At 40.6% G+C, this 26,192-nt stretch overlaps 1 protein-coding gene across 3 annotated transcripts in view; it reads left to right on the top strand.

Annotated features, from left to right (window-relative positions):
* Positions 1 to 26,192, top strand: part of LOC107185341 (tyrosine-protein kinase Btk29A) — a 186,048-nt gene that overhangs the window by 58,425 nt on the left and 101,431 nt on the right. For 2 of the 3 annotated variants that reach the window (XM_015573004.1, XM_015573005.1), the window contains exon 5: positions 184 to 219. The exons of the other annotated variant lie outside the window; for it this stretch is intronic. In XM_015573004.1, coding sequence (XP_015428490.1) covers positions 184 to 219 — 36 coding nt within the window. The remainder of the gene's footprint in view (positions 1 to 183; positions 220 to 26,192) is intronic. 3 annotated transcript variants of the gene reach the window in all.

The raw sequence follows: 26,192 nt of genomic DNA, 5'->3' as shown, positions 1-26,192 counted from the left end.
CAATCCTACTTTTTATATATATATATAACTCTAATCTAATATCCGAATATTTGAATACATTTACGCAAGTCATGCGCGTTCGGATTTTATTCCTTTCCCTCCAGTTTTATTCCAAACTTCTGCAGCCGTTCCCCGCGGTAAGAACGCCGATTCTAACGAATCCACCTTTGTTTTTTGTTCCAGGTGAGAGTACCCGCTGGGGCGAATTACGTTATACAGGTGAGTGGTTTCGCATGCTTCCACTCAGCGTTTAATAAAATGCATGTGCCGTTCGTTTCGCGGAAGATTGATAAAGGCTGTCGGGCAACGGGAACGAATATGGATGAGAAACTCCCGAATCGGGCTGTGAAATGCCATGAAAATGGTCCCTCGGTGTTCCCAGACGAAGAGAACATCAGGGAACGAAACACGCGATTGATGTAGGAAATTTTCAAATTATCATCATTCATTTCATTCACCATTTTACGTATTTACTGTAGCGTCTTCCCGATAGATGATTTTTTAGGACGAAACGCCAATACAAAAAAGTCTCGATAACTGCGCGGTAAGACCTCAACGTTAAATACTTCTGTTTCATCCCCACCAATGGGAGGATTCCACACTTTGATTTTATGGTTATGCCACGTAGTGCATATCCCACTTTTAAAACTACGTTAAACCCATTTTTTCGTTGTATTTGAGTATATTGTAGGCCTTATTATCATCGAGTTCGTTCAATTAAATAACAAGAAAAGTAATGGTAATTATTTGCCATGAGCGTTGCTTCCATTTAAACGCAACGATTTGCTCGTGCAACTGTGAATGCACAAGTCAGTTTGCGCGAATTATTTTAACGTTTATACGGGCTCGAACTCTTCACGCAGTCGTAAATATTCGGTAAGGAGAAGACGGTCTATTATCGGGAAGCGTCCTAAAGTATTTTAATGGACGACGATTTCAACGGATTTGCGAGACGCTCGGAGGGATCAGTCCGCCTTAGTACTTTGCTCCCCCCCGATAGTTTTCCCGTCGGTTTTCCTCGGGTGGAAGGAACCACCGGAGATAAGTTTCGCGTAATAACGATCCAAAGAGGCTGGGCGGACGTTTAGCTTGCGTGGGAAGCACCTACAGACGTTCCAGCGACCAATGCTGGAGTCTGGGGACTTGGGACGGCCGTAGTTTGTTACTGTAATTAATTACTGGCCAGAAGGAAATGTTGTGAAATTCTTGATCGCTGATTACGTATCATTAAGGGAGCATATACACATGGGACGGCTAAAAAAAGTCGACTTTTGTGAATTTTTTAAGAAGAAACAAAACTTTTATTTCATGCTGTTTCTATTGTGATGACAATATATTTAACAATTTTTGTAAATATTTATACAAGAAAGTAATGGAGAATGTCTGTGTTCACAGCCAGATTTACGAGAGCTTTTTTTTAGTGACACGGTTTGCCAATCGGCGTTTTAAAGAGCGATTATTTAACGCAACATTGGTACTTTAACTTTAAACAGCCACCAGTTTGTTGTGAAGAAATTCACTAAATGGTATAAAGTAAGGTCATTGAAAATGTATACTGTTCGCGAACTCCAGTGGAGACGTCCCCTGTAAACGTGTACTAAATATCACATTAGGGGTCTTTCTGTTGCGACAAAAATATACGGAGTGTCTCTGAACTGATGATACAAGCCGAAAAGAAGTGATTCTATGTGAAAAAATAAGTCGAACATGTAGATGCAACATTCTTTTATGCAAACTTTCATTTGCGAATAAATCGATATCGAATATTCATCGGGTACATACGGCCGCGCAAGTGTGAGAAGTGTGGCAACTGTTGCGTGGCGGAACAACCGCTTGGAAATTGCTGATTTGAACCTTCTCGTAATTATATTATTAGTTGACTGTGGATCGTTATGCCAGTGTAGATCTCCATAGCCGAATGGGGACTGTAGTCGAATAAATTAGAAGTTGCGAGAGATTTCAAGTAGAATGCAAATCTCGTTAGCCCTCTTGTTGGGAGACAGTGTTTGGTTTAAACATTGTTAAACATTTGTACAGAATCCTCAGTGTACTTATTAGTGTGCAGTGACGAACAGTGTAGTTGGACTCGTTGCCTCCGCTTAGGCACCTCTTGAAAGGAGTTCTGCAGACGGTAAGTGCGTTCTATATTTTCTAATTGGGTTAATGACGAGTATTCTGGAGTATTTCATCAACTCTGGGAAAGTTGCGTAATTCATGCATTAGTGAATCTTGAATCGTAAGTTGTGAATGTTGAACCATGAATACTGAACTACGAATATTGAACCGTAAATATTAAACCATAAATATTGAACCATGAATATTGAACCATAAATATTGAGTCATGAATATTGAACCATGAATATTAAACCGTGTGAATCTCGAACGTGCAGACCGTTGACTGTGATCCTTGATTCCTCAACTATGGAGCGTGAACCTTGAACCCTAAACTGAGAAATGTAAACCTTGAATCATAATATGCGAATTAGGAACTTTGAACCCTAATCTGTGCACTGGGAACTTTGAATCTTGAGCTTGCAAGCTTGATCTTCATCTGTAATCTTCAATTTTTAGTTTTCAGTGTTCAACCAATTTTTAGGGAATCTTCAACCAATTTTTTCCAATATTCAATCTCCACTTGTGAATTTGTATCCTTTAACCTCTAATGCTCCAACTTCCGATGTACTGCCTGCGGAATATTGTCCAAATAACGTTGTCCTAATAACAACTGTGATTTTGAACCAGTTTCAAAACAATTTTACCAGGAGTTTTGTGCTCGGACCATTCGTCACAGGCTAATACTTTCGAGCAGAAGTATCGGAAACGGTGATTTGTATTTTTTCATTGGCACCAGGTTGCCCGTCACACCGCCGCGCAATATCGTGTTCGCGTGGGACTTCCGTTCGGGGGCTGTGGGTGTCTGTAATTCGCTCTCAAATCGGATCGTCCGGCTCCCCCCACGGCCAGTATCGAAAAACCAAGCGGGACAAATAATTTTCCGTTCGGCGTAAATCCCGCCGATTGTAAATCCGCAGGTGTGATCGATCCCGGTATAATAGATCGTCGAATTCGACCCGACGCTACGCCTGTAACAGGATTTTTTCGCGGAATCGCCAGCGACGAGACGGCGGGTTGGATAATCAGCGTCGTTCGTTAAATTTCTCGCGATTCATTTACAGGATTCGTGATCCACATGGGTCGTGAATCTCGGGTCTTTTTATCATAGATCCTGAATTTATTCATCGTTATAACTTGTCAGGAATATTTGTCGTTAACCACAGATGACCTATAAATCTTCAGACTATTCGTGACGTATTTGTGGATCATAGATTTCTGGACGATTTAACGTGACCTCAATATGGATCGTAGGTTTCAGGAATAGGTTTACATCGTCACGTACAGATGAGTTATCGATACTTAGGCTATTTATTCTGAAACGCCTATGGATCGTGTAGCCATGGACTAGTTTTTGTGAATTAAACGTGGATGATAAGTTTCAGAAATAGGTATACATCGTCACGTACAGATTAGTTATGGATACTTAGGCTATTTATTCTGAAACGCCTGTGAATCATGCATCCATGGACTAGTTATTGTGATCTAAACGTTGGTGATTAGATATCAAGACTATTTATCGTTACCTATACGTGGATTATAGATCAGAGAATGAAATTACACGTTATGATCTATAGATGGACCATAAATGTCGGGGTCAAACATATATTGAACGTGAAACTCAGGATCAAAGTATGATAAATCTTATGGAACCTTGGATCACTTCATCTTAATTCTTAGCGCCAACGATGTTCGGTTCAAGTTATCAGTATTCACGCGTGATTGGTGGATTCCTGGACCAAATTGTCACATTTATCATAAGCGTTGTCGATCCTAGTATCAGATTACCGTAATCTTTACGAGAACCATCGATCCTTGCGTCAAATAATCGTGACCCATGTGCGAATCATTCATCTATCGATCACATTATTCCGACGTGTACACAAGTCACATCTCAACCAAATTAGCATAGCATTTCATCTACGTGGCGCGACAATAAAGTTCCGAGAATAATTCGTGTAAAAAAATCTTTATTTCGAAAATTAAACAAGGAACGGTTTTGAAGGCATCGTACTTAGTTCGATTTCCGAAATAAAATGTTTCAAGTAAATTATTCTCGAAACTTAATTGTCACACCTCGTAAACCAGGCGATTCCCATTCGCGTACAGTGAAGTCAGGTTTATCAGTGAACGTAACGTGCCACGTCGGATCTATCGGCGCAGAACAGCCATAGTGGTCTCGACTAATCCTTTTCTCTCGTCTCTGTCTCTCGTTTTTCTCTCTCTTTTTTTTTTCGTACTCGGCGAAACAAGCGTATACGCGAATGCCCGTCCCTCTCCTCTGGGTCCGTGTATACCTAACAATCGAGCGTAGACGCGAGACCGGCCGCGCCGCCGAGCAATTAGTCGGTTCAGCCGGATAGCAGTGATTAATCGGCGGCATTAGGCGCCTCCCCCACTCCCGCGATTTTCCAGAGGAGCGACGATCGGCTGCGACTCGTGTATCAAACCGTTCCGATTAATCGCCGTAAGCTGAAATGATCGTGGCAATTTGACGCGGAAAAGGCACCCCCTCGCCCGGTGCCATTCGTATAATTCGTCTCCGTCCGCGATTTATTTCACGCCAGGCACTTGTTTCTTCGGTTTTTGATAACACGTGCTAGCGTCTGACGAATTTTAACAGAAATTATCTGGTGCTCACCCACGTCTTGCTCCTGTCATTTCAATGGGGCCATAATGGTAATCGGTGTACGACGTTAATAAATATTTTGATTGACTAAACAATATGGTTATTTAATGATCATTAAATTCTGAATAATTAATTTAAGAATCATTAAATTCTGAATAATTATATGAGCATTGTTGCTTGAGGCTTATCTTAGAGTCTCCGAGAAGCACAATTCGTGTTCTTAACAATCTACTGACCGGTAACCTATAATGAAGGATTATACAGGGTGTTAATAAAAATGTGGGATACTTTGATAGGGTGGATTCTAGACGCCAAACTGAGACGAAAATAAAATTGACGAAAGTATGTTTTGAATTATCGTTGAATTTTACTGGACCTATTAAATAGCAATTGCTAGGTAATTTGATAATCAACTTTCAGATATAGTATTTCTAACACATCGAAAACCGTAGTCTTCGTTCGACATCGCGAACAATCGCGTCGCTGCGTCCCGCGCAACGATTTCTTTCCCGCCTCCGGTTAATTCCGAGGATCAGCTACCCTCTCCCCCACGCGGCTTTAATCGCCGATTCCGGGCGATTTCACGCCACCTAATTTCTCCCTGTCGCTCGAATAAACTGTTCCCTATCGCTCTCAGGTGAACAGCAATTTGTTAAGTTGCTCGGGGCACCGCGCTGTGAAGTTCACCTGTGTCGAAAATTGTAGCACAGGTGCACACTTCGTTTATCGACGTTCGCGTGAATAAAAACTATACTAATGGACACTATTTTTCTCAAGTGCCTTTCCTTTTCTCTTCCTTTTTTTTTTAGCAATGGCTGAGGCTATTGGAACATACTACCAGGTATTATTGTAGTAGAATTAATTTTTGATTTTGTAAGATTGAAATTTTAAACTTGACGAAGTACGGTGGATTATTTATTGATAATTCACTATTGGTAACACACTATTGGTAATACGTAATTGCTAAACACAGTGGACAATACACTATTGGTAATACACTATGTACGTATTGATAATACACAATGTACCCCTCACATAAGTCGCTACTTAACATTTCGCCACCGTTGGCCGTCGTTGGACGGTTATTAGGTAATGCACCCTCGACCGGGCGAGGATCGATATCGTTCGCTCGGTTTGCTCGAGGATTCCGAGGCACAGTTGGTCGCGTATTTGTACGAAATCGTCGCGGCAGTGAAGGCGGCGGGCAGCCTCGATTGATTTTATTCATGACCTTCGTCGCGGAAGTACTTTAGATGCGGCGAACGGGCCCCGACAGCAGAAGTAGCGGAAAGTTTTCCATTTTAGATGGCCCGAACGATAAAAACCGGCACGTAGACCCCCGCGAACGTGGCACCGGCCGTTGCCATTTGCGGCGAACGACTCCTTTGCACCTGTTTTTCTTCAAAAGCCACTCTGATTCGTTAATTTCGCGTTACGTGCTTCGACGCGACAAATGTATGCTTTAAAGAAAAATTTCTTCCGTCTTCAACGATCAAAATTGTAATGATGTACTCGAATATGAATATGTTGAATGACACAGTTTTTATTTTCGGGACAGTGTCGTGATAAGATACATTTGTTTAGGTATTTGTTATTGGCAATATATGCATTTATTCGTTGCCTTGAATACTCGTTGCTATATCACAGAATTTTATGCAAATTAAGAGTTTTAAATTTTTTATGAGTGTTCGAAGGCTTCTCGACACTGACAAGGAAAGGTCCTCAGATGTAACGCTGATTTTTTAACGAGGTTTAGCAGAGTGATAGAGCTTAGAATTCTGAAGGCAATGGCATTTGTTTCTGTCGCATTTGTTTATGAAGTATTTAATGCCAGTACCAAGGAGCCTTCGAACGATCATCGAGAATTTATTGTACACAATTTGCTAGTGTATTTATTCAAACCAACTAGAATAGATACACAAAATTCAAGACAGTTCTTTCTCCATTTCAGTCTTCTCATTATCAATATAAATAACTCCAGAGAGTTTCTTCTTTTCCCCCTATTTTAAATCGACATCGAGGTTCGATTAAAGTTCGTCCCTTCAGGAACGAATAGAAATTTCCGTTCGTTTCACCGAGAAACGGAGAAACACTGCTCGCCCAGGGAGAGAATATTTCTGCCGCGACGTATCACCGCGTACGACTGAAAATAAAGGGAAACCTTTGCGGCTCTCTATTCACGGGATGCACCGTCGGCGACGGCACGTCTGTCGAATGCACTTTCGTTGCTTCCATTTTTAAGGAGAACACCACAGAGCTCTCAGAAGGGGCCTTTACCTGCGTTGGTCGTCACTGTGTCGTTCGGCCGATCGTGAAACGCGACACTCGAAAAATAATTTTCGCGTTCTCGGTTTTTTGTCTATCCCCTATTTTCCTAACTCGATAACGTCTCTACAGGGAAGAAGCGTTCCCTCGTGATGGGGGGAAACTTTTCCTCTTAAAGTGTTTCGCAAGCTTGTAGGGGGACTCATGCTTCTTGCATGAAACGTATCTGCAGTTTCGAAGTTTTAATTCACACGGAGTAATTTAACTGTGGATTAACTGGGATTATATTAGAGTGGAGACGTTCCTTATGGTACTCGAGGAGCTTCTATAGTGCTCGGATTTCTGTGAAGAGGATTATAAGGAAACGAACATCCAAAAGTTACATCCACACCACTCTCACCTGTCCCAAAATCTGTCACCCTCGATACCTCTGGTTCTCGTCAGCGACAGAACCCCCGACGGAAATAAGAGGATATAACATTTCTCTGGATATACTATCGGAAGCGTTCGGTTACCAAAAGGCTCTCGGACACGCGCGTGGTCGTTCAATCCAGGATTCGTCGATCGATCGACAGACTTGTACAGATTGATAGCCAACGCTCGATCCGTCGTCATCCCCCGAATTCCGAGATCCGCGAGGGGAGGACAGCCAGGCGGCGATCCTCGAGATCGATGGCGACTCTGGGAACCGCTTTCGACTCGGTGCCGCTGACTCGTGTCGAGTGCAACTTATTGAAAACGGTCGGATGCACCTGACGCCGTTCCGCCGGATTTCGCCGTGGCTCTGAACGGTGTACGTCATCGGTACGCTCGGCGAACGTTCGCTCGTCGTGCACACAAACACATACTCACGTAGTCGCGATAGTTCGACGTGGGAGACCGGAAATATCGAGGCATCGATCCTTGGGCGCACTGCTTTATGTCTCTTCGTGGCTTATGTATCTTTGAAGTGGCTCGTACTTTTCATCTGTTCGCGATCGATCCTCCTTGGCGGCTTGAGATTCCTCTCGAGGAATAGTATTTTTTTGGGGGAGGGGGGGGGATTAGAGTTGGGCGTTATTCGAATGAAATTTCATTCGAATAAAAATCCGAATAAATGTTTCGAATAAAATTTCATTCGAATAATCTTCGAATAAAGGCTCCCACAAACCAACGCGAAATATTCGCAGCGGCAGATTTTTTATAGATACATTTTGTGCGGAATTTTTTCGCATTGCTGCGAACAGTCTCATAATACGTCACGCATTTTAAACTGTTGCGAAATCTATCATCGCGTAGGTATGTGAGAGCCTTAAAAGTTGCGAATAAAACGAATTTATTCGAGAATAACGAATCAATGTTTCGTCGAATAAAATCGTTATTCGAAATAAAATTTGCCGTTAATGGAAGGGGATTCACCTGGGGTGGAGTCTCAACCGGTTAATTCCACCCGCCTGATTACGCTGAAATCGACGAGTGCCGTTTCGGTGAGCCGCAACCGATACGAATTCGGTAATTCCGAGCCGTACCACTCTCCCTCTTGCGCCATCCTTCCGGAATGCATAGTCAAATAGACTATCCAGAACAGCGTGGGTGAAAAGGTGGGTTAAGAGGGGGTGGGGAGGGACTTCCGGGGAAGAAGACCGAGACTGTCAGCCGCGTACCCGGTCGTAATCTCCCGTGACACCGGGGTATAAGTCAACGGAAGCTGCCAGGGGTCCATTACCGGCAGACGTATTATTAACCACTTGCCAGAGGCTGGAACGTACCCGCCGCGAATCTAACCCGAGCGTTTGCATAATATGGAGACGGTAGGACGTGCACCGGTTACCCTAATACCGTGTTCAACGGTAGCCCGGGACTGCGCGGCCCAACCGAACACGACTGGACGATGAAAAACGCGACGGACGGGAAGTGACACGGCGGAACGGTACCGGTGACGATCCGGCGATTAAGAAAGCGAGTGGAGTTAGTTTCCTGGAGGTTTCGAAATGTTTTATCCTCTGGATCCTGTACTCACTATGCGATTCGTTCATTTAACCCCTTCGTATCCCTGAACGAGATTTCTCGCGACACGGTACTGTCCGATTAACGCTTTCGACGAGATATCTCGCGAACCAGTACTGGCCGATTAACAGTTTTGATAATAAATCTTGCTACCTAACACAAATATTTTCACACTATACGTAACACGTATTTTGACACTAAAAGCACTAACATACTTAGTTATGCAAGCTTCTGTTGACTTTTGTGAAGTTATCGAAGCTTCGTGTTTACAAACATTGTAATGGAACATAACGTAGGTACTCCGGAACACTTGCCGAGAGACTGAAATAATTCAGAGAACTTTCAGCACTTTTGTGTAGAGCACAAGAAACTGCATCGATTGGTGCAGTCACGAACATAGGTTTCCATTTTTAAAAAAAAAAGTGCAGTTGCATTTTTCTGATGCACCGATGCACAAAAGTGCATAAAATTAGTTGCATATTGTGCAACGTCTGATACCATTTAACTTTTACTTATAACATCTTCTATTCCCAACCGTTTAATCATTAGCGCTGAAAGAGGACAGTGAACATGTTCGCGGAAGAAATATGTGGGTGGTGCAAAGGGGAGCAGGAGTTATTCATGGGGCGCAGCTGACTCGACTACAAATATCGTTGCCGGTGTTGCAGAAATTCGATATGAACGGGGTCCCCCGCTTGTCCTTTTGCCAATAAACCGTATTGCACGCGGTATCTCGCGAGCCAAGCCATTACCCCGTCGAACGTTAACGCCGATTGGGATTATTACGATAGGCCAGCTGCGGATTTCGAGCGTAATGGGACATCGACGTAGTCGTTGAACTGTTCCATGGAATTTCGAAATATTCCCTTTGTCACTTACGTATGATATCGAGTATCCTTTTCGTTCTAATCGGAAATCGTTTTTATTGCTCGGGCGACGGTGTCTGGGTCCAGTTTAACCCAGAATTTCAGAAACTTCATTCAATATTCAATCAACTTAAAATTGAAGAATTTAATCAAAAATGCATTGACGGAATGTACCGAAAGAATTATCTGAAACACAGAAAAAAAAGGAGATTCTTAATCTGTATGAATCTGGTTATCTATGACAGTAGATTCATTAAGAATAGAAAATGTTAAAATGGCTTATGAAGGAAAAGATACAAATTAGGAATGGTTTCTTTAAATAACAAAAAACGGTAATAGATACAACAATACATCTATTACCATAGACAGCCACTTTCGTACAGATTAAGAATCTCCTTCGCATTTTCTTTTTCAGGTAATTCTTGAGGTGCATTTCGTCAACAGTCAACATTCTGTATCGACAATGTTTTTTCTTTTGTAGTCACACCAAAATTTATCCCACCGAATATGTCGAACAGTTTTTGTGGGCAAAAAAATCACTTACTTTACGGTTCCACGAGGTAGAATCCCCCCTGAATTGTCTAGCAACAGCTAGTCCCTGTAACTCTCTAACTTCCTTACCCCATCACAGAGCCACTCTAACAAAATAATCCCATTAGCAGTCCGATCACAGAAGATCAGTAGATTCCTAATCTACTTTCTCCAACAGGTAAACCCACCCCATTTCCACTCATCCAACCAATTCTCCTCTCTCGCCCTCCACTTACATCATCCTCCGCTCGTTTTCCCTAAATTTTCTCGAAGACATATCTAACGTACCCGACGAATTCACTTCTCAAATAGTCTTCCCCCCCCCCCCCTTGAAACGACTTCTCTAAAGGGCTCATCACGGGACCATCGACGGAAACCCTGTTCTAATATCATCCTCCTAAAAGCTCCGATGGAGAATCCTGTTCAACGAAGACATTCGTCGCGTCTTTCCGCTCGCTTGAGGATGAAATCGCGACGGAACGGTGGAACGAGGGAGAGCTAGGCAACCATCGTCGGTGTGTTATCGCGAAATTTCTGACACGGACCGCTTGGAATCCCGTTTGGATTACGCGGCCTGGTTACGAAACGCTGCTTCCCGTCGTCCAACCGGGCACGCCGCCCGATTTCGTGGAAATCAGGCCGTGCCAGGCAGCGTTTGAACGCCAGTTCAGAATGAAGGACCTCGAGGATGGAGAACTCTTTGGCACGGGCCAGATTGATGGTCCTTTTCGTGGCCACGCGATTAATACCCTCTCGGATACGGATGAATATTGCTGAATAAACCACGGAACTCTGGGCTTCTGGCTGAGGCCTGATATCCGTTAATCTGCGGGAATATTATAGCGAGTTGGGATCGTGCTGTAAATAGTGTAGGGGAGACCGGGGCAGATTGTAACAAAAAAAGTTTTCACAATTTTTTGTGATAATATACAATAATTTGCGTAATTCACTGCTCACATCTTCGGTCAACTCATTGAGTGTTAATATGCGAGAAATGCAGGACTTACCACCGAATATCTGCATCGACTAAAATGTCTGTACCAAGTTTATCAATTCAAAGGTAACTCCGTGTATCCACGCGAGAGTATGTCTCGGGAGTGTACCTCTCACGGCTGCGTCCACACGAGAGTAGGCCTGCGCGAGTTATGCTCTTGGGAGTCGATGCGACAGCTATCGGAGAGTAAACTGTCAGAGACTGTCTTTCTCGGGTCCGAGTCCTCCGGTAACTTCTGAAACTCTCGCTGGTGACGCTATCAGATTCGACACGTGGTATAACTTTCGTCGTAATCAGTTGTTCCGAGGTGCCTCTATCGACACTGTCTTTCTTATCTGTTCATGTTCGAAATACAGTTCGATCTAATTTCGTGCCACGATCTCTGAAGTACTACGAACTGTGGGCCTTAAAAAAGGTTCTGGGAAATCTAGACCTTAGAAAAAAGATACTAGGGACTCTAGATCCTAAAAGAACATTCAAAGTGTCTGTTTCACAGAACCATCATTTAAGAAAACTGCTGTCCTTCCATAATATAATGGTATCCCATTTTCTAAGTAGCACATTTACCAGTATGAGTGAATACAGTCACCCTAGTAAGAAAAGCACCTGATTATACCAGGTCATTGCATTTACGAAATTACCGTTTCATAGTATATTCCATGATCCTCTTCGTCTTCCAGCCACAGCTTCGTCACCTGAGATTCCATCTTTCAAAAAGCTTCGTTCGAATGAAAATTATTATCCCGTTTTTTCTTTACCTCAAAGACACTCGAAGATTCTCCGAATTTCCCGCTTCTGAAAAGGACACTTGTAGAATGATCAGATATAAAGGTCTTCGAAGTGTCTAGGGGGGGAAGGTATCATCGCGTTTGGAGCGAATGCGGGTCCCGCAGGGACTCCGTCGTTTTCACCTCGTTTTCCTGTGCTCCCACGGTCGGCACTCGGGTGGCAAAGCTCGACGACAGTCCTCGGGTCAATGATTTCGGTAAATTAATGTCGACGGCGCGACCGCCCTCAGGGGGGTTGCCGTGCAGCCACGGCAAACGAGGATTTCTTGAGAACGTTCTTTGATCGTTCAATTTCTTGTGATCGTCCAAAGATTCGACGCTGACTACTACGTGTCAGAGGTTTTCACGTCACGTTTCAGATTTTCCTCGTTGATTCCCGATGTCGGAAAGCGTGATGGCTCTTTGAGGAAACGGTTAATTGGTTTCTAACGATAGAACCATTAGTGTTGAATGTGTATGCTGAATTGAAGAAAAAATTCAGTTCTTACAAGTTTACATTCGAAAAATTTGAGTTTTGAAAATAATGTATGTAATCGTTTGGTCAAACATTCAGCAACTATCAGCTGTTCCCGAAATTCAAAAGACTCTATGTGGTGAACGGTTTCAGGATTTAAATGACCTAATGAAGGGATTTCTAAGCCGTATCTGGATTTCGATTGAAAAATCACACGGTCGAAATTCGAGAGATTGTGAGAAAAAAGAATCACTGGTAGAATATTTCGTAATTTCTGGACGGAATCTCAGGGATTAATTAGATATTTAGAGATAGAAGTTTTCTGTACATGTTTGGTTTACGTGACATTGTTCGTTGGAAATTTTCTCTGGTTGTTTAAATTTAAGCCACGAAGCGTGTACACGAACGATATAAATGAAAGTTTAATTATTATGCTAAATTTAATTTTTGTATGTATAAATACCGCAGCAGTAAGATGATATATGATACCAATATATTTTCAGAACCGTGGGTGGTTGCAAATAGATCAGCGACACGTTTTCGTGACATTGAAAATCGCTGGTAAATTACAGTCAAGCATTTTTTAGCACAGTAATTTTTCATTTTTCTTGTGGACAACACAGAGAGTACTGATATTTACATGGCACTTTGAGCAATTACTAGTGACATGCGGGGAGAACTATTGTAGAACGACATTATGATATAGCACCAGTAATAGCCACGGGGCAGCCAGGAATAATTTTACCCCGAGGAATCGTTTTACACACTTTCCCCTAAGTCCTTGAAAGGGGTGATTCCTAGGGTGATTTTTCCTTAGCGAAAATGAACTCTGTTCCCATACTCTTGGCCGTTTGTGTACACGATTTCCCTCGTTTCCACTTGTTCGTAACAATTCTCCTTCGATTTTCCTCACCTTTCGCCGTCTTTCTGTTCTCGCGAACCGTTTTACGATTCCGTTTTATCCCGGAAGCTTCTCGGATCGTCTATCAGCCGAATCCGTTTGCAGGATTTTATCCGGTTCCCGTTCAATTTCGTCGGCCGCGCTCGGGCCACTTTTATCCCGAACGTAACCAACTTTATATTCTCTTTGTTTCTTCCCTGGTTGCCGCCGGATGTGATTCCAGCCCGAGACCCTCGCCATATTCCGTAGAAAACGTCCCGAACTCTCCTCTCCTTTTTATCCCGATCGCTGCGTCTTCCTGGCCGAGAACAAGTAATATCCGTTTGAGGGATCACGAAGGAAATACGGGATCCCTCTTGTTTCTTGTTTCTACGCGCGGTCCACGGGAACATATTCGATTCCACTTCTGATCGAATTGTTCTTGATATTTATTAACTTAAGATCTACTACTATTTATAAATAATCGAAGTGTATCTGCCTTTTAATAGTTCATATATTTTTGTACATGGTAAATCGTTAACGACGTATACGCCTATATTATATCCACACATCATTGTTTATATTATCAAGAAATTAGTTCATATACGAGAAGTTATAAATTCTATTAATATCTCTGAGAAATTACAAGTTCGTCACATTGACAACTTTCGGATCGTCAATGGTCGTGCCAAAAATAACGCAGTACGATAACTAAAATGTTTTATCATATTTGTAACAATTTCATCGTAGCCGTTCGATGATATTTTAATCAGGCTATCCGGTACGTATGTTACATAATTCGATCCGCAATTAAGACATTAATCAGTATACCATTAGCAAGACAGTTCAAACATAAGGACAAACAAAAGTTCTTCGTTCGGAATTGTTGATCATTGTGCTTTCTCTTTATTGTAGGATTGGTTGACTGACTAGATATTCGCATGATTGATTGACCGAATGATTTTTTAGTATGATTAGTTACAGTGTGTTTCTATCTCATTTCACTTCCTTGTTTTCTGTTCAATGCCGCCTCGTGTATGAGACTGTAACCATCCACGTGTTTTCTACTTAACCTTAATAATATTCCTCTTTTGTATTTGCTGAATAAAGACTTTATCAAACCAGAACAATAACGATTGTCGTAAAGCTTAATTCTACTTTCACACCGTCAACGACACTTAATACCATTGATGACAAATCAGAATTAAAATTTACGATTTACCATCATTACACAGTATGTTTGCTGATACGAAAATAAACAAGATCGACGGGAATGTGGCACGTGACATTTATTGCACGATTAAATAAATTTTTCGGGATGATTAATTATAGATCTCCTTAGAAACTGATATGAAATTATTATTAACCTTGTTGTTCCTATGGCCGGGTCACCAGTGACCCGTCGGTAACCAGTCACAAAACTGCTTATGCAACTATTATGTATAAATAAATAATTTCTAGATGGTGCTATGGGTCGCGATCGACCCATTCACTAGCTTTGGCGGTTTGTAATGCCGAGGGTTAATGTATTAACAAAACGATGACAAAATATATGAAATGAAAGTGGAAAGAAAGTACCGAAATGTAGAGAACGAAAAAGTTTGTCACATTTATTACTGGTAACCGCTATTAACCCCTTGCCCTATGATTTTCTTGACGTCTGTAGTCTCCCGGATTACATTGTTATCGATAGTTTCCCAGAAACGAAAGGAATTCTGTACCTATCGTAACTGTACTTTTACTGTAAAAGTTAAATATTAATACCAGCAACGTGGCACTTCACTTCGACTCGAAGAAAACCGAATAATATTCTATCTTGTTGTATCGATTTTCAAATTGTCAACACGAGTCTGATTCGATGTTATAGGGCAAGGGGTTAAATTATGTAAAAGTCACATTAAATTATATCATTAAGCTCTACAGAAATTGAGTCAATTTTTTAACGGTATCATCGACAGACGTGTAAACGTTAGAACGTTGTATAATAAGTGTCATCTTCATACTCTGACACCGCCAAAGACGGTTCGTAAAGGTATCGATGTGACTCTGCGTGTCCTGTCAGTTTCGTTCCGAGCAGACCTTGAACCGGAGCATAGTCAAACAGAACCACGAATTTGTCGGTATACAAATACCGAGAGAAAGATCTCACACGAGTGGAAAATAACGCCCACGGGAGTAATACCTTCGCGACATTGTTTTAATACCTGTTACATCACGCGTTATCTTATCGGCCGTAACAATTCGGCAGTGGGCCAGTATAAAGGATCGGTTCCGCTGGTTCCTTGACGCATTTAACTTGTGACATTTCAACCGACTACACCACAAAGAACTAACCACCATGTACAAGGAAGTGTTGTTCGTTCTGCTCATCGGGACCGCGGCCGTGTTCGCCGGTATGTTACGAATTTTTATTTTTAACCATACAAGAAGCTTTGTATTAACTCTTGGTGAAACAATCAGGGTACACGGGTACCCATTTCTATATTTCCTGTAACAGTATCTATGCTCTTGCAAAAAATATCGCAAAATCTTTCGGGTTCCCCCTGTTCTTTGGACCCTTTCACGTCGTTTTGTGTTTTCAAAATAAAAATTTATGCGACAAAATATTAAACACTGATTGATACGGTAGCTTTATTTCTACCTACGAAATTTTTGATTGGACAATTAGTTTCTTCTTGTGAGCATTTAGACACGTTACGTTGTCCTCTTGGCCGTCAAACGATGTTTGAGCTCAAGTTCAATAGGAACGTTGCTATTTTTGCAAATAGATCGAATAGAAATAAGGGTCCAATTCATTACTTTCGTGATAAGAACTCGGCAGAGCTGAATGTAACTCTGTAACAAAGTAAATGTATACGCGTGAACCGGGAGAGAATAGCTGAGAGTAGAAGAAAGAAAAGAAATTAGATGATAGAAGATCACAAGTCACTTCGGTCTCGGAACATCGATGATTCGTTTACATTGTTAATCTGTAGGTATTATAAATCCTCCCGGAACAACTGAGGACTGCGAGGAGGAAACTACAAAGCCTACCACCATCAAACCTACATCAACGACTGAGGACTGCGATGAGGAAACTACAAAGCCTACAAAGCCTACCACCATCAAACCTACATCAACGACTGAGGACTGCGATGAGGAAACTACAAAGCCTACAAAGCCTACCACCAAACCTACATCAACGACTGAGGACTGCGATGAGGAAACTACAAAGCCTACAAAGCCTACATCAACGACTGAGGACTGCGATGAGGAAACTACAAAGCCTACAAAGCCTACCACCAAACCTACATCAACGACTGAGGACTGCGATGAGGAAACTACAAAGCCTACATTAACGACTGAGGACTGCGATGAGGAAACTACAAAGCCTACATCAACGACTGAGGACTGCGATGAGGAAACTACAAAGCCTACATCAACGACTGAGGACTGCGATGAGGAAACTACAAAGCCTACATCAACGACTGAAGACTGCGATGAGGAAACTACAAAGCCTACATCAACGACTGAGGACTGCGATGAGGAAACTACAAAGCCTACATCAACGACTGAGGACTGCGATGAGAAAACTACAAAGCCTACAAAGCCTACCACCGGACCTACACCAACGACTGAAGACTGCGATGATAACGGAAGTACACCAAAGCCTTGCTCGATATATACTTTGAATCTTACCAACCGGACCGCGGAGGACGCACGCAAGGCTTGCCAAAAGGAAGCAGGTGATTGAAACACTTTTCTGTAGCAAAATCATCTATCCCATCGAGAGCACTAGAATTCACCGGCACTTGTGTCTATAATCCTTTCTTTTTCATTATACTGAAGCAGTCATTAGGCTTTCATATTCACCTATACGACCGTACGTAGATAATTGCTCTCTTCAGATTGATCTGACAGTAGCAAGATCGAGTCCGATTGTTTTTGTTCATTCACTAAACACGTTCACTACCGTCTGGATTTTGGTAACAGATCTTCAGAAATCAACCACCATCTCCAACACGTTCACGCTATACCCATGTATCATTTTAACAAACCAAAAACGAAGATCACCGCGTACAAATTTCCAAAACCAAAGCTAGATATAATATTTACCATTCGACGCTTTTTATCCGACTTGAGTCGACATTCAGATCCACGACGAAGTGCTGCTACGCTGGCAAAAGTGTCAAATATTTTTTAATGTTCTAATAGTGTTCTCGTTTATCGGGCGAAACTGGTTCAATCTTCCTCACTTCTTTAATTCACAAAAAATCGTGAATGTAAACTTTCGTGAGCACTAGCGATTATTGTATCTCGTGACTAAAGTCGCTAACCTAGTAGCCTAATCCATGACAAAGATTTTGGACGTCCCTTCGTGAATACCGTCGCTCATCCCCCGAATAAATGTAAACACATTAACATCAGCTTTGGTAGCTAACACCAAACTCGAGATCCCAAAGAAGCCCAAGGCCAACCTCGAGGATTGATATTAAACAGTTACAAGCGAAGGGGTAAATATAGGATATTTTCGATATAGGTGACTTGGCGGTGATCGACTCACGCGAGGAATGGAAAGTCCTGACGGATTTGTTGAAGGACAAGAACGTGGACAAAGCCTGGATCGGTGGTTCCGAAATTAGCCTGGGCGGCGACCAGGAGGACGAGGAATGCGAGGGAGAGACCTGCCCTGCCCTCGAGTGCACTGGCCAATTGAGCAATGTGGACTGCTGCAAGGAGCTTCCGTCCATCTGCGAGGTCAAACTGTGCTAAGCTGATGTATCGTCGATGTATAAGTGATTCGATCGAATTTTTCGGATTCGATTAGTGATCCAACACATTGATCACCTGGTCACGAGATGTTTCAACTAATGTTAAGTCCGCGGGATGTAAATGATTTACTTTTATCGTATCTGGGTTATACTATTTTCCCTGTTGTTAATGCGAAACACTTAGGATTTTCGATGAATACTTTTTCAACCATGATAAAGATTACACATTTTAGTGTTGATGTATACTATATTTGAATGGGTTACAATTTCGGTTCGTGTATCCAAAGTTATGTTGAGTATTAGAAGAACTACCAATGCTACCAGTGATCGATCATTTGTTTTCTTGTTGATCGAATATTTTTAGAGTGATTTTTGTAATAAAAACTATATATTTTCGTTTAATGCGCTGTTGGTTATTTACAATTCATGGGCCGGTTTGGGCCCAGCTGAATTTCACCCTTCATATTTGGTGTTTAATAACGATAGAAGTCGTTTTATTGGTACAAGTACAGAGTGACCAGTTAAAAGAATTGCTGAAGATACGTCGTCGGGTTGATAGTGACGTGGCCATAGGATCACGAAGGTTGAAGGAAGTAATAAGCGTTTCGTATGTGCTAGGGTGGCCCTTATTTTTCAACATCCAATTTCTTGTGCGTTTATCCCCTAGTATGGCTCAATTGTATGAAAAAATAATACCTGATGAAGTTTGCTGCAATCAGACAACAGGCAGTTTGCCTCTCGATGATCACTGTAACTTCGTAACGGTTCATCTGAAATTAAAAATTCAGTAAGATTTATGTAATGGAAGAACCAATCTTATCCTTGAACCTGGGGTTTTTGGAAATATTGTTTAGGAACAAAATGGCGGAAATTTTCCTGAAAAAATGCGATTTTCAACTAAATATTACTCGTTTTTGGTCAATTAAAAGAAAAGTATGGAACGAAAAATACATCCTTCGTTCAAGGACAAGTTTTTCTGATTTGAAATAAAACGCAAAAGGTTTCATCTAAATCGACACAGTAGTTTTCGAGAACTATTGATCACCGATTTGAAAAATGTAGTTTCGAGAAAAACGCGTTTAAAGTTTCAAGTCAAGTTTACACTTATATAAATTGTTCATTTGTTAACGCCTGTAACTCTGTCATTTTTAATTGGATTACTCAAAGTTATGAGACTGATATATATGTTGTATCTTGTTATTTTTAAATCCAAACATCAACTAAGAATATCGAGCAAAATTTATTAAATGTGCCACAGTAAATACTACCTATCGGATTTTTTACAGAATTTTTGCATGCCATTAAATAGGGACTTTCGACCCCTGATCCGGCTATAACCTTTAAAACGAATGAAGATATATTTATAATGTAACATTTTAATCTCATGCGATAGTTAAAATAACGGTAACATCTAATTGTAAGAATACTTTTTGTATATACATATAACAGAATACGTATGTATATAATATAAAATTTAAGTATTGAAGAGGAAACAATTAATTTCCTTCTTTTTAAATGTCTCGCAAATTAATATTTTCCGGTTATTATTTTACTGAGAGGTTACAAAGTGAAATTATAAAATAATTAAATATACAAAGTAAAACCGCCACAGTGGGATTCGAACGGGGTCTCCCGACTGTTGCTCACACGTTTAGGTTGCCGGGCATCGCGTCGGAAACGTGAATTTTCGGTCCCGTAAGATTTTCGAACAGGGTCTCCAAGGTTTCCTCATTCTTTACGTTGTCAGGTGACGCAGGTACTCGGCGGAAAGGCCCGAACGGCCAGCTCACACAGATAAAAGCAAAGTATGCTTGTGTGGCAGAAACTGTGGAATAAAGTGGGGCATGCCGGGACGTCGTGGTGGTGGAAGTAAGTTCCACGATTCTGGCATCACTGAGTTAAGATAGTGACAAAAATATACGTTGTGCCTGATTGGTTGGAGTCAAGGTGGTGGCGGTTGCTAAAATGAAGTGACCCGATTGGTTGCGCCGTGAAGTAGGAGGAACTCGTTGGCTATTCCAGGATGTCATGGTGGAGGAAACCTTTCGTTCGGGGCGACGCGTACACGTGCAATTCATAAAGCTGATCGGTCAAAGTCCGACTTTACCGCGTTGAATTTGTGAGCCTACTCGAGGGGTACAGGTTTATGACCTTTTCGTTTCGGGTTTCGATAGTGATGCATGGACGACACCAGCTGTCGATCAAATGTTGGACCTTTTGATTACTGTTGACAAAGGTGTCGAGAGGATTAAAAAGGGAAATTAATGTGTATAATGGAAGAACGGATGTTTTGATAGGGAGCTATAGCTGCTGTGATTGAACTGGAAAATATAAAATTAGAAGAGGTTATTTCTAATGAGATGTTGCTTTTGGTCCCGATTAACCCAACTTGGCGGTTTGTAATTTTGAAGGTTAATGTATTTAGAAAACGATGACAAACTATATGATATAAGAGTGAAAAGAAAATATAGAAATCTAGAAAAAAAATAAATCTCCAAAAGAGAAATTCTGATGACTGCGGATTTTTATGTAAAATCACATTTTCGAAGATTGCTCATAAAGTCAAAAACAAGAGTCGAAATTTCTTTCTTTCCCTCAGTATTTTATTGGGTTCCAAAGAAAATAGAAAACTCGTTGCATCTGATGAAAGTTTTGTCCTTTATTGTATTTCGCAGAGACCTATGGACCATAAATGTATAAAATCCGCAGTCTACTCATGACTAATGATGGTCTCTCGAAAATTTTTCGCGTTCTCTATCACTGATGGTCGCCATTACATTATGTAAAACTCACATTAAATTATATCATTAAACTATACAAAAACACAGGGAATTTTTCAACGGTATCATTAATAATCATGTAAATAATTGCATGATAAGCGTCGTTTTTGAATTTCATAGTCCGACACCGCCAAAGACTATTCGTAAAAGTATAAGATGCGCCATCGAAATACATATCTTCACTTCACACGTGAAAAAGAAGGATCATTGGATTTCGATGTGACACAACGTGTCTTGTCGGTTTCATTTCGACCAGACCTTGGAATGAAGCATACGCAAACAATGACAAATCTTTCGTTTCGCAATTACCCTCCACAGTACTAATTTTTTAAAATGTTAATACCAGTTACGTCATTCGTTCTCTTATCGGCAACAATTAGGCAGAGTATAAAAGGATCGGTTCCACGGTTCCTTGACACATTCACCTTGTGACAGTTCAACCAACTACAACCACCATGTACAAAGAAATGTTACTCGTTCTGGTCATCGCGATCGCGGCTGCCCTCGCCAGTGACGGAGATTCAGGTAAGTGAGCTAGAAATTGTACATTTCACGAACTTTCATTCTTGACCATAGAAAAACCTTTTTATTAACCCTTGTGTGGGCAATCAGGGTACCGAAGTAGCCATTTTTATATTTCCTTTAACACTAGAACTACCAAGCCAGTCAAAATTACTGGTCAATACATTCTTACAACGACGATTAAAATATTATAACAATACATTTTCTCAGATTTTTTGTAACTTTTATTACGACATGGCATTAAAGAAATTAGTTAATTTATAAATTAGTAAATTTTCAAAAGTTTACCATATTTATCGATCGATCGAAAAAGATATACGTTCATCGTTTGTAGTTCTAGTGTTAACAAGTTTCTATGTTTTTGTAAAAAATATCGCAAATTGGCCACGGATCTCCCTGTTCTTTGGACACTTTTGCGTCGATTTACGTTTTCAACATAAAAATTTGTACGACACTGATCGATACAGTAGCTTCAATTGTGTTTACGGAATTCTCGATTGGATAATTCATTTCTTCTTGCGAGTGTTTAGACTCGTTACGTTGACTTTTTGTCTGTTAACACTAGAACCACCAACGATAAACGCATATCTTTTTCGATCGATCGATAAATATGGCAAACTTTTGAAAATTTACTAATTTATAAATTAACTAATTTCTTTACTGTCATGTCGTAATAAAAGTTACAAAAGATCTGAGAAAATGTATTCTTATAACATTTTAATCGCCGTTGTAAGAATGTATTGACCAGTCATTTTGACTGGATTGATAGTAGAAAATGATGGTCCAATTCGTTTGCGAACCGATAGACAATAGCTGAAAATAGAAAGAAAAGGATTTAGACGGTAGATGGTCATAAGTAATTTCTGTCCCGGAATATTAATGATTCTATTAAATTGTTAATCTATAGGTGTTACGAAGCCTCCCGTAACAACAATAACGGTTGAAGACTGTGATGATGATAATGGAAATGGTAACGGAAATGGTAACAACGGGTCCTCAAAAAATCCCGACGACTGCGATGATAACGGCAATGGTAACGGAAACGGTAACAACGGAAGTACACCACAGCCTTGCTCGAAGCCCGTCTTAGTTCTTGAATGCCTGTCTGCAGAAGAAGCACGCAAAGTTTGCCTAAGACGAGAAGGTGATTCAGACACTTTTTTTTAGCAAAATTATTTATCCCATCGAGATACATTAGAACTCACCGCCATTTGTATCTATAACCCTTTCTTTTTTATTATACCGAAGCAAAGATTATGGTTTCATATTCACCAATACGACCGTACGTAGATGATTGCTTTCTTCAGATTCATCTGACAGTAGCAATACTGTGTCCGACGGTTTTTGTTCATTCACTAAACATGTTCATTACCGTCATTTTTTAGTAACAAATCATCAGAAGTCTACTACCATCTTCAACACTTTCACGCTATACTCGGGTATCATTTTAACACCCAGTTAGCATAAAAAAGAAAACCAGGATCATCGCGTACAAATTTCAAAATCAAAGCTAGATATAATATTTTAGATTCGAAGTTTTTTATCCGACTTCAGTCGACATTTAGGTCCATGACGAAGAGCTACTCCGCTTAGGAATGTGTTAAATATTCTTGAATATTTATATAGTGTTGTCGTTTATCGGCCGAATCTGGTTAAATCTTTCCCACTTCTTTAATTCATACACATCAGGGATGTAGACTTCCATGAGCGCTAGCGACCATCGTATCTCATGATCAAAATCGTAAAAAAATAGCCTAATTCATGACGAAACGGGAACAGTATTCTGGCTCGACTGTGTCCATTATCACCTAAGCTTTCAATTAACTACCTTCATTCTCAAAAATCTTGGACGTCCTTTCGTAAATACCATCGCTCATCCCCCGAATAAATATGAACACATTAACATCAGATTTGGTAGCTAACCCCAAACTCGAGATCCCAAAGAAGCCCAAGGCCGACCTCGAGGATTGATAGTAAACAGTTACAAGTGAAGGGGTAATTACGGGACATTTTCGATATAGGTACCTTGGCGGTGATCAACTCACGCGAGCAATGGAAAGTCATGACGGATTTGTTGAAGGACAATAACGTGGAAAAAGCCTGGATCGGTGGTTCCGAAATTAACCTGGGCGGCGACCAGGAGGACGAGGAATGCGAGGGAGAGACCTGCCCTGCCCTCAAGAACACTGGCCAAATCAGCAACGAAGATTGCTGCGAGGAGCTTCCGCACATCTGCGAGGCCCGAATCTGCTAAGCTGGTATGTCATTCATGAATAAGTGATTCGATCGAATTGTTCAGATTCGATTAATGATTCGACACCCTGATCACCTGGTCACGAGATGTTTCAACTAATGTTAGGTCCGAGGTGTGTAAATGGTTTACCTTGATCGTATCAAGGTTATATTATTCTCTCTGTCGTTAATAGGAAATACTTAGAGTTTTGATCAGTACTTTTTACATCATGATAAAGGTTAGACTTTGTAGTGCTGATGTAAATTTTAATGGATTATAATGTCGTTCTATGTATCCAAAGTTATTTTGAGTATTAGAACAACCAATGTTACCGGTGTTTGACCATTTGTTCTCTTGTTGACTTAATATGTTATTTTTATGGCGATTTTTGTAATAAAGACTATATATTTTGTATTAATACGGTGTTGATTATTTGTTATTAATGAGCCTGTTTGTGCCCAGCTGAATTTCACTCTTCATGTCTACTGTCTAACAACGATAGAAAATCGTTTTATTAGTACAAGTACACGGTTGCGGGTTAACTCTTTGAGGCACACGATTTTAAAGAAAATAAAAACCCTAGTTGCACAGAATTTTTTTTAATATAAAAGAAATTATATAAAAATAAAATATTAAACTGTATGACTATGAGTATAATGTACCTAGCAATCTGTATAAATGTGTCTAACAACCCGTGTTTGTGTCTTTCAAGAAGCGATAATGAATGAATATGAATCGGTAACACTTTCGACGTATGTGAACATGATCCAAATTATATCGTATTGAATATGTTAAAAAAAGTTGCATTAACAAAGAGCCAAAAATAAAATAGGTTCATTATTTACGACTTATAATCACGTATATAGAAAGGGCGGTTCGGATAAAAGGGTTGATATCTCCCTCAAAGTGAAAAACGGGTACGAACGAATTACAGCTATCTTCTTAGATAGGTCTAATAAATATTTATGCAAAGCTTCATCAAAATCGGAGTGTATCAGTCCCCGATGTTCCTTTCTGAACGGGAGCGTGCTGGGCGACAGAGTGGGGTACGTGCAAGTGTGTGAGAAATTGTATGAGCGAGGAACGTTCTTACTGTGCGTATATCGGGCACACGTGGCCCGAATGTTTACTGTAACAGAAAGATACAAAAATTTAGAAAAAGAAGAGATCTCGAATTGTAAGGATCATCTGTGAGAGTCGTCACGTTATCTACCCGCCAGTGACCGACATTAAATTGTGTCAAAGTCACATTAAGGGGGAAACCTGGTTTACAGGGTCAGAATTTCCGATATTTTCTTTTTTTTGTTTTAGTTTTAATCGATAGAAACAATGCACAGAGGATATACTCCGAAAGTTATAGATAAAAATTCGAAATCTTTCTATAGTTATAGCTTGGGGAACTGGTATTCGGTTCTTATCAAAGTATTATTGAGCTCAGTAGATGTTTGTCAAAGTATCTATAATTAGCGTTTATGGCCAGGTAGTCTGTGTACCTGTCTGTATGCGAGTGTAGCCGAGGCAATTGATTTATGTCACAACGGGATTGTTCACTGCCAAAATTCAAACGAGTGTTTCAATTCTACCGTTTGGCGTCTCGCTCCGAAATATTTGAATTCTAGTTAAAAAATTATCGAAATTGCTGCCTTCGTTTCTGCAGGGATCTTCAACGACGGTTATTCTGGTATTTTTAAAAAATGCAGTTGCTAGAAATGAATATTGGGCACTATTGCAAAATATTTGTCGACAACTACGACTAAGCAGCACGAAAGAGGTTCGTACAATTCGTAGACTTCAGCAACTTGAACAAAATAAGTTTCATAAGGAAGAGGAAGGTTTCCTGTATGGGCCTGGTATGGCAGATTAGCTTTGAAGTGATGTAAATTACCAGTAACTATTCCTTTTTTGTACCTTAAACTCTAAACGCGTTTTTCTCGAAACTACCTTTTACCATTTTTTTCAAATTGGCGGGAAAGATACAGAGAAAACTTCGACCAATCACTGATCGTCTATCCAAGAGTCGTCACGTTATCTATCACTGGCGCAGGCATTAAATTATGTAAAAGTTACATTAAATAATATCATTAAACTGTACAAAATACAGTAGTCAATTTCTAAACGGTATCACTGACGATCGTGTTAATATTAGATTATTGCACAATAACCGTCATTCTTTAACTTCATGGTCCGATACTGCCACAAACGGTTCGAAAAAGTGCAAAGTGCGCACTCATAATTGCATATCTTCACTTTAAACGTGACAAAAAGAAATCATCGGATTTGAAAGATATCGATGAACCAATCGATGTGAATATATATTTCCTATCGGGTTTGTTATGAGCAGACCTTGGACCAAAGCATAGACAAACAGAATCACGAATTTTTCGTTTCGCACATACCAAAA

The sequence above is a fragment of the Dufourea novaeangliae genome, unplaced genomic scaffold (assembly GCF_001272555.1).
Source record: "Dufourea novaeangliae isolate 0120121106 unplaced genomic scaffold, ASM127255v1 scaffold60, whole genome shotgun sequence".
NCBI classification, from domain to species: Eukaryota; Metazoa; Arthropoda; class Insecta; order Hymenoptera; family Halictidae; genus Dufourea; species Dufourea novaeangliae.
This window is presented reverse-complemented; position numbering and strand designations above follow the sequence as displayed.